General features: G+C 45.4%; 1 protein-coding gene across 1 annotated transcript in view; it reads right to left on the bottom strand.

Moving 5' to 3' along the window:
* MARCHF6 (membrane associated ring-CH-type finger 6) overlaps positions 1–16,586 on the bottom strand; it is a 1,058,737-nt gene that overhangs the window by 871,714 nt on the left and 170,437 nt on the right. Inside the window, exon 8 of the mRNA XM_069219690.1 lies at positions 5,318–5,379. Coding sequence (XP_069075791.1) covers positions 5,318–5,379 — 62 coding nt within the window. The remainder of the gene's footprint in view (positions 1–5,317; positions 5,380–16,586) is intronic.

Consider the following 16,586-nt stretch of genomic DNA (forward strand, 5'->3'; position numbering starts at 1 on the left):
AATCCTTTTTCTTTCAATCCCCTGAGGAGGCCTGGGACTGGTTCAAGGAGCGACCCCGGCTTGTTAAGGGAGGAACTGTAGAACCTGAAAAGATATCTAGAGAAACAGTGGGCGCGAGGCCCAAGGAATGGTCCCTCCCGGTGCGTAGAGGCAGAAGGAGACAGAAAAAAGGCAGAAGTACACCCTGGATGATTCCCAGAAGAGCAGAAGGGAGAGCGGACACTACGGACTCGGAAGGAGCCTATGGTGAGGGAGCTTGTTCTTGAAACAGAAAGGTCATTGCTGATCCACAGACCCCTAGCGAGGGGCCCGGCCCTGGGAGGGGGGGGGGAATCCCCCCCCCATCCATTGCTGGAGGCCATAGACAGAATGGAGGTAGAGAAGGACACCCAAACCCTCGGGGGTTCGCAGGGGTAACCGCAAGACTGAAGAGGATGGTGAGCCGTCTTTGTCCTACCCCGAACTTACAAAAGGACTATTCACCCTTCATACTAGGGTGGTTTGAACAATTTCTCATAGTTCTACACTGCAGAGGGGGTAAGGAAGGGAGGTGGGGCTACAGACCTCCGGACTCTAGTGGAGTTGGGACATGAGGGAACATGCTCATAGGGACCACTGGGAGGTGGGAGGGAGGGGTATTAAGTTTTCAATGGTTGTTTACCATACTGTTTATGTTAAGTTATACAACTAACCCACAGAAACAGGCATGCACAGTTCAATATCAAGGGAGGAAAGAGAAATCCTGTGGATCCCACTATGGTGACACTTTAGGATCCAATTGGTCGAGAAGTTATAATGCAAAGATTCAATATTCGAAATGGCACCCAGATATACAGATAGAGTGACACCCCCTGAGAATGAGAGGGGCTTTAGTGTGCTTTCGTGGAACGTAAATGGACTAGGTGAAAAAGTCAAGAGGGGTCTGGTCTCCCAATATATCAAAAGACCGAAACCAGACATAGTGCTCCTACAAGAAACTCACCTGAAAGGTACGGAATGTGGTTTTCTAAATAGAGGTCCCTATGTAGTGCTTGCTCATGCGGGGTTCACATCAGGTTCTAGAGGGGTAGCAATATTGATCCGTAAGACCCCCCCTTTCAGGTCACGCGTAGGTGGGAGGATACGGACGGGTGCTTTGTGGGAGTTGAAGGCTCCTGGGGACGAAGAGAAATCCTACTCATGAGTGCATATGCCCCCCCGATTACTGCAGGGCCCTCTTCTTGATAAGATCGCAAGCATCCTACTAATATCTTCTGCATCCCTTCACATACTTGGAGGAGACTTTAACGATGTGATGGATCTAGCATTGGATAGATCAGGGGAGAGACAGACAACAGGTCAGGGTGCCCCATTATATGACTTTGCGACCTCCCTGGGATTAACAGATATGTGGAGAATTAGACACCCGGGGGGGAAAAAACAATACTCATACTTTTCGGGGGCACACACAGTCTTTTCTCGCTTAGACTACATCTTCGCTCCGGCTGGGGAGATAGGTAAGATACAAAGGGCAGATTACCTTGCGAGAGGACTATCAGATCACTCCCCCTTGTTGGTCACTTTAGGTGGGAAGTCTAAGAGACGCAGGGGCTGGAGGTTGAATCCATGGGACATGCAAGATAGAGAAGTGGCAAGAGGTTTAAGAGTGGACACCGACCTATACTTCAATGAAAATGTCGGGTCAGTGAGATATGCAGTGATTCTATGGGAAGCCTATAATACAGTGCTTGGAGACAGTGCGCAAAATTTTGTGGCTCAAAAAAGACCTAGAGATAACAATTGGATGACATAGAGGTTAAGCTCCTGGAGATAGAAGGGGAAGTGATACTGACGCCCACAATATCATTACTTGGACAACTTGAGCTCACGAAAGCCGAATATAGAGAGATAGCTGAAAAAGAGACTAAGACCCACCTCAGAGCGACGCGGTATAGACTATATGAGACTGGAGACAAAGCTGGGAAACTTCTTGCCTGGCTTGGAAAGAAAGAAAGGGAAGCTAGATGGGTTCAAGAAATAGAGACCCAAAATGGGGTTAGAGTCACTGAAGATAACAACATTGCGGAGACATTCGCAGGCTACTATAGGGAATTTTATAGGGCGAGACCACTAGAAGGTGTAGATTCTGCAACTGAATATCTGAACGAGATAGATATGCCCGTACTGGATTCGGAGGACCGAGACGATCTTGAGGGAGAGCTCACAGTGGAGGAGATTTCTGCAGCCCTGGTGCGGCTCAGCCAGGGCAAAGCCCCGGGCCCGAATGGCTTCCCGGACAAGATTTTTAAAAACTTCTGAGAGACACTAGCTCCCCACTTATTAAATATGTATCTAGAGGCTTGTGAACAGGGGGTGTTCCCCCCAGATTTACGGAGGGCTGAGATTGCAGTAATACACACGGAGGGAAGCCCCAAAGACAGATGCGCCTCATACAGGCCGATATCCCTGTTAAATGTGGAGGTCAAGGCTTTGGCCAGTGTGCTGGCATCCCGGATGCTCGGAGTAATTTCTTCATTAGTTCACATGGATCAGACCGGCTTTATGCTTGGAAGGTCCACAAGACAACTTGAGAAGAGCGCACATATGGCTGGCCACAGCGATGAATCGCCCAGAGCCTCACTTATTCCTTGCCCTAGATGCGGAGAAGGCTTTTGATGCAGTGCACTGGCCATTTCTGGAGGCGACCTTGAAGCAATTTGGGTTTGGTCCAAAATATATTGAGTGGGTACAATTGCTTTACACAAGGCCTACGGCTAAGGTCAGGGTGAATGGAGTCATCTCCTCAGAGTTCCCCATTGAGAGGGGCACGAGGCAGGGGTGCCCTTTGTCCCCCTCTGCTGTTCGCCCTCACGCTGGAATCTCTAGTGTGCAAGATTAGAAACTCCGCAGGCATATATGGCTTTAGATTGAAACCGGGAGGAGGAGCACATCTCCCTATATGCGGATGACGTCCTCCTCTACATCGCCCGTCCCGAGGCGACACTCCTGAGACTGTTTCTCTTGATAGAAGAGTATGGTAGGCACTCGGGATACTGCATTAATTGGCAGAAATCGATTTTATACACACCACAGCAGGGAGTATCGTTGCCACCGCTGCAACTGCATTGCACGGGGGATGGATTCCAATACCTAGGAATATACGTCACCCATGAAGCTGACAGATGCCATGGGCGTAACCTCAGGAGGATAGTAGGGGAATGTAGTAGTGACTTTGGTAGATGGAAAACATTGTCCCTGACATCGATGGGCCGGGTGGCAATGGTTAAAATGATTTCCTTACCAAAGTTTTTATACGCTTTACAAAATACATGTTACCAAATCCCCCCCGGCCAATTCCGAGCCATAGAAAGGGACATTAGACTTTTCCTATGGGAAGGGAAACACCCACGAATAGCCCTAGCAATGCTGCAACGCAGCCAATATGCGGGTGGACTGTCTCTACCTGATATTGAGGCCTACTATTGGGCGGCCCATCTAATTAATGTTAATGACTGGTTATATGCCACAGATCAACACCCCACCTTCCGACTGGAGTGGCTACAATGGCAGGGAAGGTCCTGTAGACAATTTTTATACGAGGGTACTGGGACTGGACACCTCACTCCAGCCACAAGAGTGACCCTACTGGCCTGGAAAAGAGCCAATAAGAAGATAGGATGGTACAGGCATCCAACTAGGGAAGCCCCACTATGGGAGGGAGGGTGCTTAAAGGAAATTAAGAAACTTAAGGGCTTCAAGGGTTGGGACATGATTGGAATTTCCAAAACTGGGGATCTGATACTGAACGGAGACCTTATCCCCTTTGAGTCTCTTCAACGGGAATATGCCCTGAGAGGAACGCAATATTTTCAATATATACGGCTGAGACACGCTTGTAGGGTGGAGGGTCTCTTGGGATGAGAAATCCTGGACCACTACCCCCTGGAGGGCCGCTTGCTAACAAATAAAATAATGGAGAAAGCGACATAGGGAGTATATAAAACCATCAATAATAATGTGCCAAATACGCTGGTAACCCTACGTATTAAATGGGAGAGGGACCTAGGACCAATGGAAGATATAGATTAGGAGGCTGCATTGATGATTCCAAGGGAAGTGGCAATTAGGTCTAGACTTCGCCTGATACAATTTAAAATTCTACACAGAGTGTACTATGACCCGCAGAGACTATATTCAATGGGGAGGGCCAGACACCCAAATTGCGCCAGAGGTTGTAGTAAGATCGGTTCCTTCTTTCACATTATGTGGGACTGCCCCATGATTAGGGAGTTCTGGAAAGAGGTGTTGGGAGAGCTTTCATGGGTACTGATTGAACGGATCCCCCCGATCCGAAATACATACTGCTAGGCATTCCCAATGATATAGATCTTCCCCGGAGGAAACTTCTGCTATGGGGACTTGGATTGATGGTAGCGAAAAGAGACATAAACCGACTATGGGGAGTCCGGAGCCGGCCGACTGAGTGCCCGGAGAAAGGGTATGGAGAGGTTGTTTTTCGTTTTCAATATACATGTATGCTTTGTTTCGGATTAAGAGTCATCGCTTACGTTTATTTTGACCTCTTCGGATATGTTAAGTCCAGGTTTAAAAGCAAAAAGTTTTTTTTCTTTTAAACACTACATGGCAGACGTAGGCAGAGCATGTGCATCCTACAGCCACACATGCCATCAAACAAATACATATCCTCCAGATGGAGTCCTGAATGAAAAAGTAGTTCACTGAATATGTGCAATGGAAGGATACAAGTCACTCAACCAAGAGGACCAACGCAAAAAGAGGAAGGAAAGCTATCAAATAAGAAGCAAGTAAATGAGAGTGACAATGCAGCTAATATAATGATAAGCAATGTATGAGTTGTAGGCCCTTGCAAGTTCTGAGTAAGCACACAATAGGTCTTTTGCAATCAGACAGCTTGGGCCGTCTGGTAAGCTGGACCTAAAAATGGTATTGCTGTGTTCTGATGGTAAACAATATTCTGGTAAGTACCAATTAAATACATTTAGACTGTGGTTAAATACATACTATTATTTTCTAAAGCAATCACATCTGTTTTGATACCTAAGCGCTTGAAAAAAAGTTTCTTAATCATTTTATACAAAGTGAAGTGTAAATTAGTTTTACTCCTGTTTTGTATAAGAAGCCTTTTCAATGTTGCATCATGAGTCTAAACCAGACACATACTTTGCTCCTGTCTTGTCACATATTTCTATATCCATGGTGCTGTACTGTGATCATTTAGTGACCTTCATTTCGAATGGTGCTTCTAAAATATTGCAAAGCAATTTTTAAATTTGTTGTAGGTACATATTACACTCACTCTTTCCCAGGTAAGCTCTTCTGCAGCTCTGTCCCATTCTAAGGCATTCCAGTTCATGTCATCTGTGTAATAAAAAAGTAACAGAGTGTATGAGGATAAGAGCTGTAATTAACGTACATTGGCTTGAGTTATTTCAATATTAAAAATATTAAATAGTCAGAAGTTACACATTTCTAAATTTGATACGTCAAGAAAAAAAAAAAAAAACAGCATATTCCACACTCAAGATCGAACATTTTAAACAATCATTGAAAAATAGGATTGTATACAGAAATAGTTTTTTAGACATCAGTAAAAAGTAAAGGACAGGCACAAATTAGGCAGGCAACGCCCAAGCTTCCTTCACAAAGAGGACAGGCAGAAGAAGTGTGGGCGAACCAACCCCGTTCAGAGGGCCACTGGTCATGCAGGAGCTACTGGGCCCAACCTTGAGGCTTGAGATCTTTTTACTCCTGATGTCCCTGGTCCGGCCTAATATGGATTTTGAGAATCGGGGTCATTTATCCCTGCAGCACTTGACTTTCTGCACCCGAGCACTCCACGGCTCTCTCAAGGAGATGTGGATACAGATTAGTGAACACTGGTTCTCAATTCAAAATGCATGCAGCAGCAATAAATCATTGTCCAGCCAAATATTACCTTTTCTAAAAAAAAGAGAAGCATTTAATTTTTAGCACTAACCACACAAAGAAAGAATACAACATTCACAAACAATTACACAGTTCTCCACTGAGGTAGGGGCTCTAGTGTCTTTGGGGGTTCCCTGTCCCACCCAATCCAGAATCCTATGACCTCAAGAAGGCTACCCTGATTGACGGCTTTGGATTCTCAACTGAGGAGTACAGGATTAGGTTCAGGGGGGCTCAAAAATCCTTGAGCCAGACCTGGGTTGATTTTGTTGACTTCTCAGTCAAAACACTAGATGGTTGGAAATAAGGCAGTGGTGTAAATGATGGGCTGTATAACTTGTTTATGGAAGAACATCTGTTAAGTAATTGTTTCAATGACAAACTGCATCAACATCTGGTAGACCTAGGTCCAATTTCTCCCCAAGAATTGGGAAAGAAGGCAGACCATTGGGTCAAGACCAGGGTGACCAAGGCTTCTACAGGGGGTGACCAAAAGAAAGGGGTCACAAAGCCTCCCCCGGGGAAGAGTGTTGAGACATCCAAGGGAAAAAGTAAAGTGTCTTCTACAGGGCCCCAAAAACCTGCACAGGAGGGTGGGTCCAAAGCCTCTTCACAATCCTCATTTCGGTACAAGGGTAAAAACTTTGATCCCAAGAAGGCCTGGTGTCGAATCTGTAGTCAGCATGGACACGAAACTGTAGACAAGGCCTGTCCCAAGAAAAGTCCCACGACAAGTATTACTTCAGTTAGCACAGGAATAGCCAGTCTCCAGGTGTGATCAACAGTGTGCCCAGAGGAAATAAGGGTTCACAGTGCAGCTACATTAATCCCTGAGGGTGAGGTGGGCCTAGCTACACTTGCTGCCTGGCCGCCTAACATGTAAAAATACAGGCAGCAGCTCTTAATCAATGGGACTAGAGTAGAAGTCCTGAGGGATACAGGTGCCAGTGTCACAATGGTGACAGACAAACTGGTTTCCCTAGGACAATACCTGACTGGACAGACATATCCAGTCACAAATGCTGACAATCAGACTAAAGTCCATCCAACGGCATTGGTAACTTTAGAATGGGGAGGGGTCACTGGCCTGAAACAGGTGGTAGTCTCCTCTGCAATTCCAGTAGAATGTCTGCTAGGGAATGATCTGGAGTCTGAGGTAGAGCTCAAGACCCATGCAGCCATGCTGGGTATCCCTGAACTGGTGTATGTCAAGACAAGGGCACAGAGCAGGGCTCAGGGTGAAAAAGAAGTGTTGGAGTCTGGAATAATAGCCCAACCTTCAGAGAGAAAAGGAAAGAAGACTGGGGAACCAGCTTCAACACAGCAATAGAAACAGAACCTCTCTTCCCAGGAAGATGTTCTATCCCCTGAGAGAACTGAGTCCATGGAGCTGGAGCCTTACCAGGTTGAGCTCTTGGGCCCAGGAGGACCCTCAAAGGAACAGCTGTGTAAGGGGCAAGAAACGTGTCCCTCTCTTGAAGGCCTAAGACAGCAAGCAGCTGAGCAAGAAAAAGGAAATGTCAGTAGAACCTGCATGGTCTATTGGGAAAATGGGCTCCTTTACACTGAGGTAAGAGATCCAAAACCTGGTGCCACTAGGAGAGTGGTACTGCCTCAGGAATTTAGAGAGTTCATTCTGACCTTAGCCCATGACACTCCCCTGGCTGGGCATTTGGGACAAACAAAGACATGGGAGAGATTAGTCAACCATTTCTACTGGCCCAATATGTCCCAGAAGGTAAAGGAGTTTTGCATCTCCTGTGTCACCTGTGAAGCCAGTGGTAAGACAGGTGGCCATCCAAAGGCCCCCTCATTCCGCTTCCATTGGTGGGGGTCCTCTTTGAAAGAGTGGGAGTGGACATAGTGGGTCCACTTGAACCTCCCACAGCATCACGGAAGCAGTATATCCTAGTAGTAGTGGATCATGCTACTAGGTACCCTGAAGCAATTCCCCTTAGGTCCACTACTGCCCCTGCAGTAGCCAAAGCACTCATTGGTATTTTTTTTACCAGAGTGGGATTTCCTAAGGAGGTGGTTTCTGACTGAAGTACCAACTTAACCCCTTCGCTGCCAGGCAATTTCCCACTCCTGTGCCAGGCCTTTTTTTGGCTATTTGGGGCATTTCGCGCTTAGGCCCTCATAACGTTTTGTCCACATAAGCTAGCCAAGCCAAATTTGTGTCCTTTTTCTCCAGCATCCTAGGGATTCTAGAAGTACCCAGACTTTGTGGGTTCCCCTGAAGGAGGCCAAGAAATTAGCCAAAATACAGTGAAAATTAGTTTTTTTTCAAAAAAATGGGAAAAAGAGGCTGCAGAAGGCGGCTTGTGTTTTTTTTTCCTGAAAATGGCATCAACAAAGGGTTTGTGGTGCTAAAATCACCAGCTTCCAAGCTTTCGGGAACAGGCAGACTTGAATCAGAAAACCCAATTTTTCAATACGAATTTGGCATTTTACTGGGACATACCCCATTTTTACAATTGTTGGTGCTTTCAGCCTCCGTCCAGTCAGTGACAGAAATGGGCATGAAACCAATGCTGGATCCCAGAAACCTAAACATTTCTGAAAAGTAGACAAAATTCTGAATTTAGCAAGGGGTCATTTGTGTAGATCCTACAAGGGTTTCCTACAGAAAACAACAACTGAAAAAGAAAAATATTGAAATTGAGGTGAAAAAAACGGCAATTTTTCTCTACGTTTTACTCTGTAACTTTTTCCTGCAATGTCATATTTTTGAAAGCAATATACCCTTACGTCTGCTGGACTCTTCTGGTTGCAGGGATATATAGGGCTTGTAGGTTCATCAAGAACCCTAGGTACCCAGAGCCAATAAATGAGCTGCACCCTGCAGTGCGTTTTCATTCTATACAGGGTATACAGCAATTCATTTGCTGAAATATAAAGAGTGAGAAATAGCTATCAAGAAACCTTTGTATTTCCGAAATTGGCACAAGATAAGGTGTTGAGGAACAGTGGTTATTTGCACATCTCTGAATTCCGGGGTGACCATACTAGCATGTGAATTACAGGGCATTTCTCAAATAGACGTCTTTTTTACACACTCTTATATTTGGAAATAAAAAAATGTAGGGAAAGACAAGGGGCAATAACACTTGTTTTGCTATTCTATGTTCCCCCAAGTCTCCCGATAACAATTATACCTCACTTGTGCGGGTAGGCCTAGCGCCCGCGACAGGAAATGCCCCAAAACGCAACGTGGACACATCACATTTTTTGAAAGATAACAGAGGTGTTTTTTGCAAAGTGCCTACCTGTAGATTTTGGCCTCCAGCTAAGCCGGCACCTAGGGAAACCTACCAAACCTGTGCATTTTTTAAAACTAGAGACCTAGGGGAATCCAAGATGGGGAGACTTGTGGGGCTCTGACCAGGTTCTGTTACCCAGAATCCTTTGCAAACCTCAAACTTTGGCTAAAAAAAAACACATTTTACTCACATTTTGGTGACAGAAAGTTCTGGAATCTGAGGGGAGCCACAAATTTCCTTCCACCCAGCGTTCCCCCCAAGTCTCCCGATAAAAATGATACCTCACTTGTGTGGGTAGGCCTAGCGCCTGTGACAGGAAATACCCAAAACACAACGTGGACACATCACAATTTTTGAAAGAAAACAGAGGTGTTTTTTGCAAAGTGCCTACCTGTAGATTTTGGCTCCTAGCTCAGCCGGGACCTAGGGAAACCTAACAAACCTGTGCATTTTTTAAAACTAGAGACGTAGGGGAATCCAAGATGGGGTGACTTGTGGGGCTCTGACCAGGTTCTGTTCTCCAGAATCCTTTGCAAACATCAAAATTTGGCCAAAAAAAACACATTTTCCACTCATTTCAGTGACGGAAAGTTCTTGAATCTGAGAGGAGCCACAAATTTCCTTCCACCCAGCGTTCCCCGAAGTCTCCAGATAAAAATGGTACCTCACTTGTGTGGGTAGGCCTAGCGCCCACGAAAGGAAATGGCCCAAAACACAACGTGGACACATCACATTTTTTCACAGAAAACAGAGGTGTTTTTTGCAAAGTGCCTACCTGTGGATTTTGGCCTCTAGCTCAGCCGGCCCCGGGGGGGCAGAAATGGCCTAAAATAAATTTGACCCCCGCCACCCTCACCTAGCCATTGGCTACTGCCCTCCCAGACCTAAACACACCCCTAGATTCAATATTTAGGGGCTCCCCAGATCCCAGGAAATCAGCTTCCTGCAACCTGAAGAAACAAGGACTGCTGACCTACAAGCCTGCAGAGAAGGAGGAAGACAACAACTGCTTTGGCCCCAGCCCTACCAGCCTGTCTCCAACTTCGAAAACCTGCAATCAGCGACACATCCGACAGGGACCAGCGACCTCTGAAGCCTCAGAGGACTGCCCTGGATTAAAGGGCCAAGAAACTATTGTGAACAGCGGCACTGTTCAAAAACAGGTACTTCTTTGCAACAAGGAAGCAACTTCCAAAGACTTCACGTTTCATGCCAGAAGCGCAAGACTTCCCACTCTGCACCAGACGCCCCTGGCTCGACCTGCAGAAAACCAACACCTCAGTGAGGACTCCCCGGCGACTGCGAGCCCGTGAGTAACCAGAGACGACCCCCCCTGAGCCCCCACAGCGACGTCTGCAGAGAGGATCGAGAGGCTCCCCCTGACTGCAACTACCTGTAATAAGGGACCAGACGCCTGGAACCAACACTCCACCCGCAGCCCCCAGGACATGAAGGAACCAACCTTCAACGCAGAAGTGACCCCCAGATGACCCTCTGCCAAGCCCAGGTGGTAGCTATCCCGAGAAGCTCCCCCTGTGCCTGCCTGCACCGCTAGAGTGACACCCGGGTCGCTCCACTGTTTCCTACCTGAAGCCTGACGCCTGCTTTGCATACTGCACCCAGCCGCCCATGCCGCTGAGGGGGTGTTTTGTGTGCCTACTTGTGTCCCCTCAAGTGCTCTACAAAACCTCCCTGGTCTGCCCCCGAGGACGCAGGTACTTACCTGCTGGCAGACTGGAACCGGAGCACCCCTGTTCTCCATAGGCACCTATGTGTTTTGGGCACCTCTTTGACCTCTGCACCTGACCGGCCCTGAGCTGCTGGTGTGGTAACTTTGGGGTTGCCTTGAACCCCCAACGGTGGGCTGCCTATGCCCCAGAACTGAGACTTGTAAGTGTTTTACTTACCTCCTAATCTAACCTTCACTTACCTCCCCCAGGAACTGTTGATTTTTGCACCGTGTCCACTTTGAAAATAGCTTATTGCCATTTTTACATGTACATGATATTGTTTTCATTCAAAGTTCCTAAATTATCTAAGTGAAGTACCTTGCATTTAAAGTGTTTACTACAAATCTTGAACCTGTGGTTCTTAAAATAAACTAAGAAATGAAAATGTCACTTACCCAGTGTACATCTGTTCGTGGCATTAGTCGCTGCAGATTCACATGTTTCGCACAGTCCGCTGCCTGGTGTTGGGCTCGGAGTATTACAAGTTGTTTTTCTTCGAAGAAGTCTTTTTTGGTCACGGGACCGAAGGACTCCTCCCTCTTCGGCTCCATTGCGCATGGGCGTCGACTCCATCTTAGATTGTTTTCCCCGCAGAGGGTGAGGATGGAGTTGTTTGCTATAAATAGTGCCCATGCAATGGAGTGAATACGTATGTACATAAAAAGTTTATAATAATTATTTACAAATGTACAAATGTTTAAGATTTAAGATCTACTTCTAAACGGCTACAGGCTTCCCGGGGAGGCGGGAGGGCACATGTGAATCTGCAGCGACTAATGCCACGAACAGATGTACACTGGGTAAGTGACATTTTCAGTTCGATGGCATATGTTGCTGCAGATACACATGTTTCGCATAGACTATAAAGCAGTTACCTCCCCTAAAAGCGGTGGTTTAGCCTGTAGGAGTTGAAGTAGTTTGGAATAATGTTCTTAGTACAGCTTGGCCCACTGTAGCTTGTTGTGCATTTAGTACGTCTACACAGTAGTGTTTAGTAAATGTATGAGGCGTAGACCAGGTTGCAGCCTTACATATTTCGCTCATAGGAATGTTTCCTAAAAAGGCCATTGTAGCACCTTTCTTTCTGGTTGAGTGTGCCTTTGGTGTAATAGGCAATTCTCTTTTGGCTTTAAGATAGCATGTTTGAATACATCTGACTATCCATCTAGGAATGCCTTGTTTAGAGATTGGATTTCCTATGTGTGGTTTTTGAAAAGCTATGAACAGTTGTTTTGTTTTCCTGATTAGCTTTGTTCTGTCAATGTAGTACATTAGTGCTCTTTTGATGTCTAATGTATGTAGTGCCCTTTCAGCCACGGAATCTGGTTGTGGGAAGAACACTGGCAATTCTACTGTTTGATTTAAATGGAATGGTGAGATTACTTTTGGTAGAAATTTTGGATTTGTTCTTAGAACTATTTTATTTTTGTGTATTTGAATAAATGGTTCTTGTATGGTAAATGCCTGTATTTCACTTACTCTTCTGAGGGATGTGATTGCAATGAGAAATGCGACTTTCCAGGTTAAATATTGCATTTCACAGGAATGCATGGGTTCGAAAGGTGGACCCATGAGTCTTGTTAAGACGATGTTAAGGTTCCATGAAGGAACTGGTGGTGTTCTTGGTGGTATAATTCTTTTTAGCCCTTCCATGAATGCTTTAATAACTGGTATTCTAAATAGAGACGATGAATGAGTAGTTTGTAGGTAAGCAGATATTGCTGCGAGGTGTATTTTTATAGATGAAAAAGCGAGATTCGCTTTTTGCAAATGTAGTAAGTATCCCACTATGTCCTTTGTAGAGGCATGCAATGGTTGGATTTGATTGGTATGGCAGTAGCAAACAAATCTTTTCCACTTAGATGCATAGCAGTGTCTAGTGGAAGCTTTTCTAGCTTGTTTTATGACCTCCATACATTCTTGTGTGAGGTCTAAGTGTCCGAATTCTATGATTTCAGGAGCCAAATTGCCAGATTCAATGATGCTGGGTTTGGATGCCTGATCTGTTGTTTGTGTTGTGTTAACAGATCTGGTCTGTTGGGTAGTTTGACATGTGGTACTAGTGAAAGGTCTAGTAGAGTTGTATACCAAGGTTGTCTTGCCCATGTGGGTGCTATCAGTATGAGTTTGAGTTGGTTTTGACTCAACTTGTTTACTAGATATGGAAGGAGAGGGAGAGGGGGAAAAGCGTATGCAAATATCCATGACCAACTCATCCATAGAGCATTGCCTTGTGATTCGCGGTGTGGGTACCTGGATGCGAAGTTTTGGCATTTTGCGTTTTCTTTTGTTGCGAACAAATCTATCTGGGGTGTTCCCCAAATTTGAAAGTACTTGTTCAGAACTTGGGGGTGAATTTCCCATTTGTGGACTTGTTGGTGGTCTCGCGAAAGGTTGTCTGCTAGTTGGTTTTGGATCCCTGGAATAAATTGTGCTATTAGGCGAATGTTGTTGTGAATCGCCCACTGCCATATTTTTTGTGTTAGGAGACACAATTGTGTTGAATGTGTTCCTCCTTGTTTGTTTAAATAATACATTGTTGTCATGTTGTCTGTTTTGACAAGAATGTATTTGTGTGTTATTATGGGTTGAAAGGCTTTTAACGCTAGAAATACTGCTAACAGTTCTAGGTAATTGATATGAAATTTTGTTTGGTGTACATCCCATTGTCCTTGAATGCTGTGGTGATTGAGGTGTGCTCCCCACCCTGTCATGGAAGCATCTGTTGTTATAACGTATTGAGGCACTGGGTCCTGAAATGTCCGCCCTTTGTTTAAATTGTTGCTGTTCCACCAAAGAAGCGAGAGGTATGTTTGGCGGTCTACCAACACCAGATCTTGAAGTTGACCCTGTGCCTGTGACCATTGTGATGCTAGGCACTGTTGTAAGGGTCGCATGTGTAGTCTTGCGTTTGGGACAATGGCTATGCATGATGACATCATGCCTAGAAGTTTTAGCACAAATTTTGCTTGTATCTTTTGGTTTGGAAACATAGCACTTATTACCTTGTGGAATGCTTGCACTCTTTGTGGACTTGGAGTGGCAATTCCTTTTGATGTGTTGATGGTTGCCCCTAGATATTGTTGTGTCTGACACGGTTCGAGGTGTGACTTTGTATAGTTGATGGAGAAACCCAGTTTGTGAAGGGTTTGTATGACATATGTGGTGTCGTTTGTGCACTTTTTTACTGTGTTGGTCTTGATTAGCCAATCGTCTAGGTAAGGAAACACATGTATCTGTTGTCTCCTGATATGTGCTGCTACTACTGCTAGACATTTTGTGAATACTCTTGGTGCAGTTGTTATTCCGAATGGCAACACTTTGAATTGGTAATGTATTCCTTTGAATACGAACCTTAGGTACTTTCTGTGAGAAGGGTGTATCGGTATATGAAAGTACGCATCTTTTAGGTCTAATGTGGTCATGTAATCTTGCTGTTTGAGCAGTGGAATGATGTCTTGTAGTGTGACCATGTGAAAGTGGTCCGATATGATGTAGGTATTTAGTGTCCTGAGATCTAATATTGGTCTTAATGTTTTGTCTTTTTTTGGAATTAGAAAGTACAGGGAGTAAACTCCTGTGTTTTTTTGTTGTACTGGTACTAACTCTATTGCATCCTTTTGCAGTAGTGCTTGAACTTCTAGTCCTAAAAGTTCTAAATGTTGTGGTGACATTTTGCGTGTTTTTGGAGGGATGTTTGGTGGGAATTTGTGGAATTCTATGCAATAGCCATGTTGGATTATTGCTAATACCCAATTGTCTGTTGTAATCTGCTGCCAAGATTGGTAGAATTGGCTTAGTCTTCCCCCCACTGGTGTTGAGTGGAGGGGTTGTGCGACTTGAAAGTCACTGTTTAGGTGGAGGTGTTTTTGGAGTCTGGAATCTTCCCCTACTCCTTGGGAATTGACCCCCTCTATATCCCCTGAAACCTCCCCTTTGGAATGAACCCTGATATGGTGTGGTTCTTGTTTGTTGGCTGGTGGTGTCTGTGGGTTGGCCACGAAACCCCCCTCTAAATGGAGTTTTTCTAAAAGAGCCTCTGCTCTGCGGGGAGTAGAGTGCGCCCATGGCTTTGGCCGTGTCTGTGTCCTTTTTAAGTTTTTCAATGGCTGTGTCCACTTCAGGGCCAAAAAGTTGTTTCTCGTTGAAGGGCATATTAAGGACAGCCTGCTGGATTTCAGGTTTGAAGCCTGAAGTGCGGAGCCAAGCGTGTCTCCTTATGGTGACAGCAGTGTTGACTGTTCTCGCTGCAGTATCAGCTGCGTCCATTGAAGAGCGGATTTGATTGTTTGAGATCGTTTGTCCCTCTTCAACTATTTGCTGCGCCCTTTTTTGGTATTCCTGGGGAAGATGGTCTATGAGAAGTTGCATCTCATCCCAGTGTGCGCGGTCATATCGGGCCAGCAGCGCTTGAGAATTCGCGATGCGCCACTGGTTGGCTGCCTGTGATGCTACTCTTTTTCCTGCCGCATCAAATTTTCTGCTTTCTTTGTCCGGAGGTGGGGCGTCGCCAGATGTATGGGAATTTGCTCTTTTGCGAGCTGCCCCCACTACTACGGAGTCAGGTGGTAACTGCGAAGTAATAAACACTGGGTCTGTGGGTGGTGGTTTGTATTTCTTATCCACCCTTGGGGTGATGGCTCTTGATTTTACGGGCTCTTCAAAAATTTGTTTTGCGTGCCGTAACATCCCTGGTAGCATTGGGAGACATTGATATTGGCTATGTGTAGCCGAGAGGGTGTTAAATAAAAAATCATCCTCTATAGGATCGGAATGCAGTTGGACATTGTGGAATTCTGCTGCCCTAGCCACCAGTTGCGAGTATGAGGTACTGTCCTCTGGCGGTGACGGCTTTGTGGGGTATGAATCGGGATCATTGTCCGGCACTGGGGTGTCATATAGGTCCCAAGCGTCTTGATCCTGATTATCTTGACTTATGGTAGTTTGCGCTGGTGAGTGCATTTGTGGCGGTGTTTGTGCCGGCGATGCCTGTTGTGGTGGAGAGGGCGGAGGCGTGACTTTTTTAACCACTTTGGCTTGTGGATGTGCGTCATCCTTGAGAAGTCCGATCCTTCTTGTAGGAAGTTGGCTCTGTATGTGCTATTTCAAAGTAAGGAATAGCATGCACAGAGTCCAAGGGTTCCCCTTAGAGGTAAAATAGTGGTAAAAATAGATAATACTAATGCTCTATTTTGTGGTAGTGTGGTCGAGCAGTAGGCTTATCCAAGGAGTAGTGTTAAGCATTTGTTGTACATACACATAGACAATAAATGAGGTACACACACTCAGACAAATCCAGCCAATAGGTTTTGTTATAGAAAAATATATTTTCTTAGTTTATTTTAAGAACCACAGGTTCAAATTTAACATGTAATATCTTGTTTGAAAGGTATTGCAGGTAAGTACATTAGGAACTTTGAATCGTTTCAATTGCATGTATACTTTTCAAGTTATTCACAAATAGCTATTTCAAAAGTGGACACTTAGTGCAATTTTCACAGTTCCTGGGGGAGGTAAGTTTTTGTTAGTTTTACCAGGTAAGTAAGAACCTTACAGGGTTCAGTTCTTGGTCCAAGGTAGCCCACCGTTGGGGGTTCAGAGCAACCCCAAAGTCACCACACCAGCAGCTCAGGGCCGGTCAGGTGCA

This window comes from Pleurodeles waltl, chromosome 2_2 (assembly GCF_031143425.1).
Source record: "Pleurodeles waltl isolate 20211129_DDA chromosome 2_2, aPleWal1.hap1.20221129, whole genome shotgun sequence".
Taxonomy (NCBI): Eukaryota; Metazoa; Chordata; class Amphibia; order Caudata; family Salamandridae; genus Pleurodeles; species Pleurodeles waltl.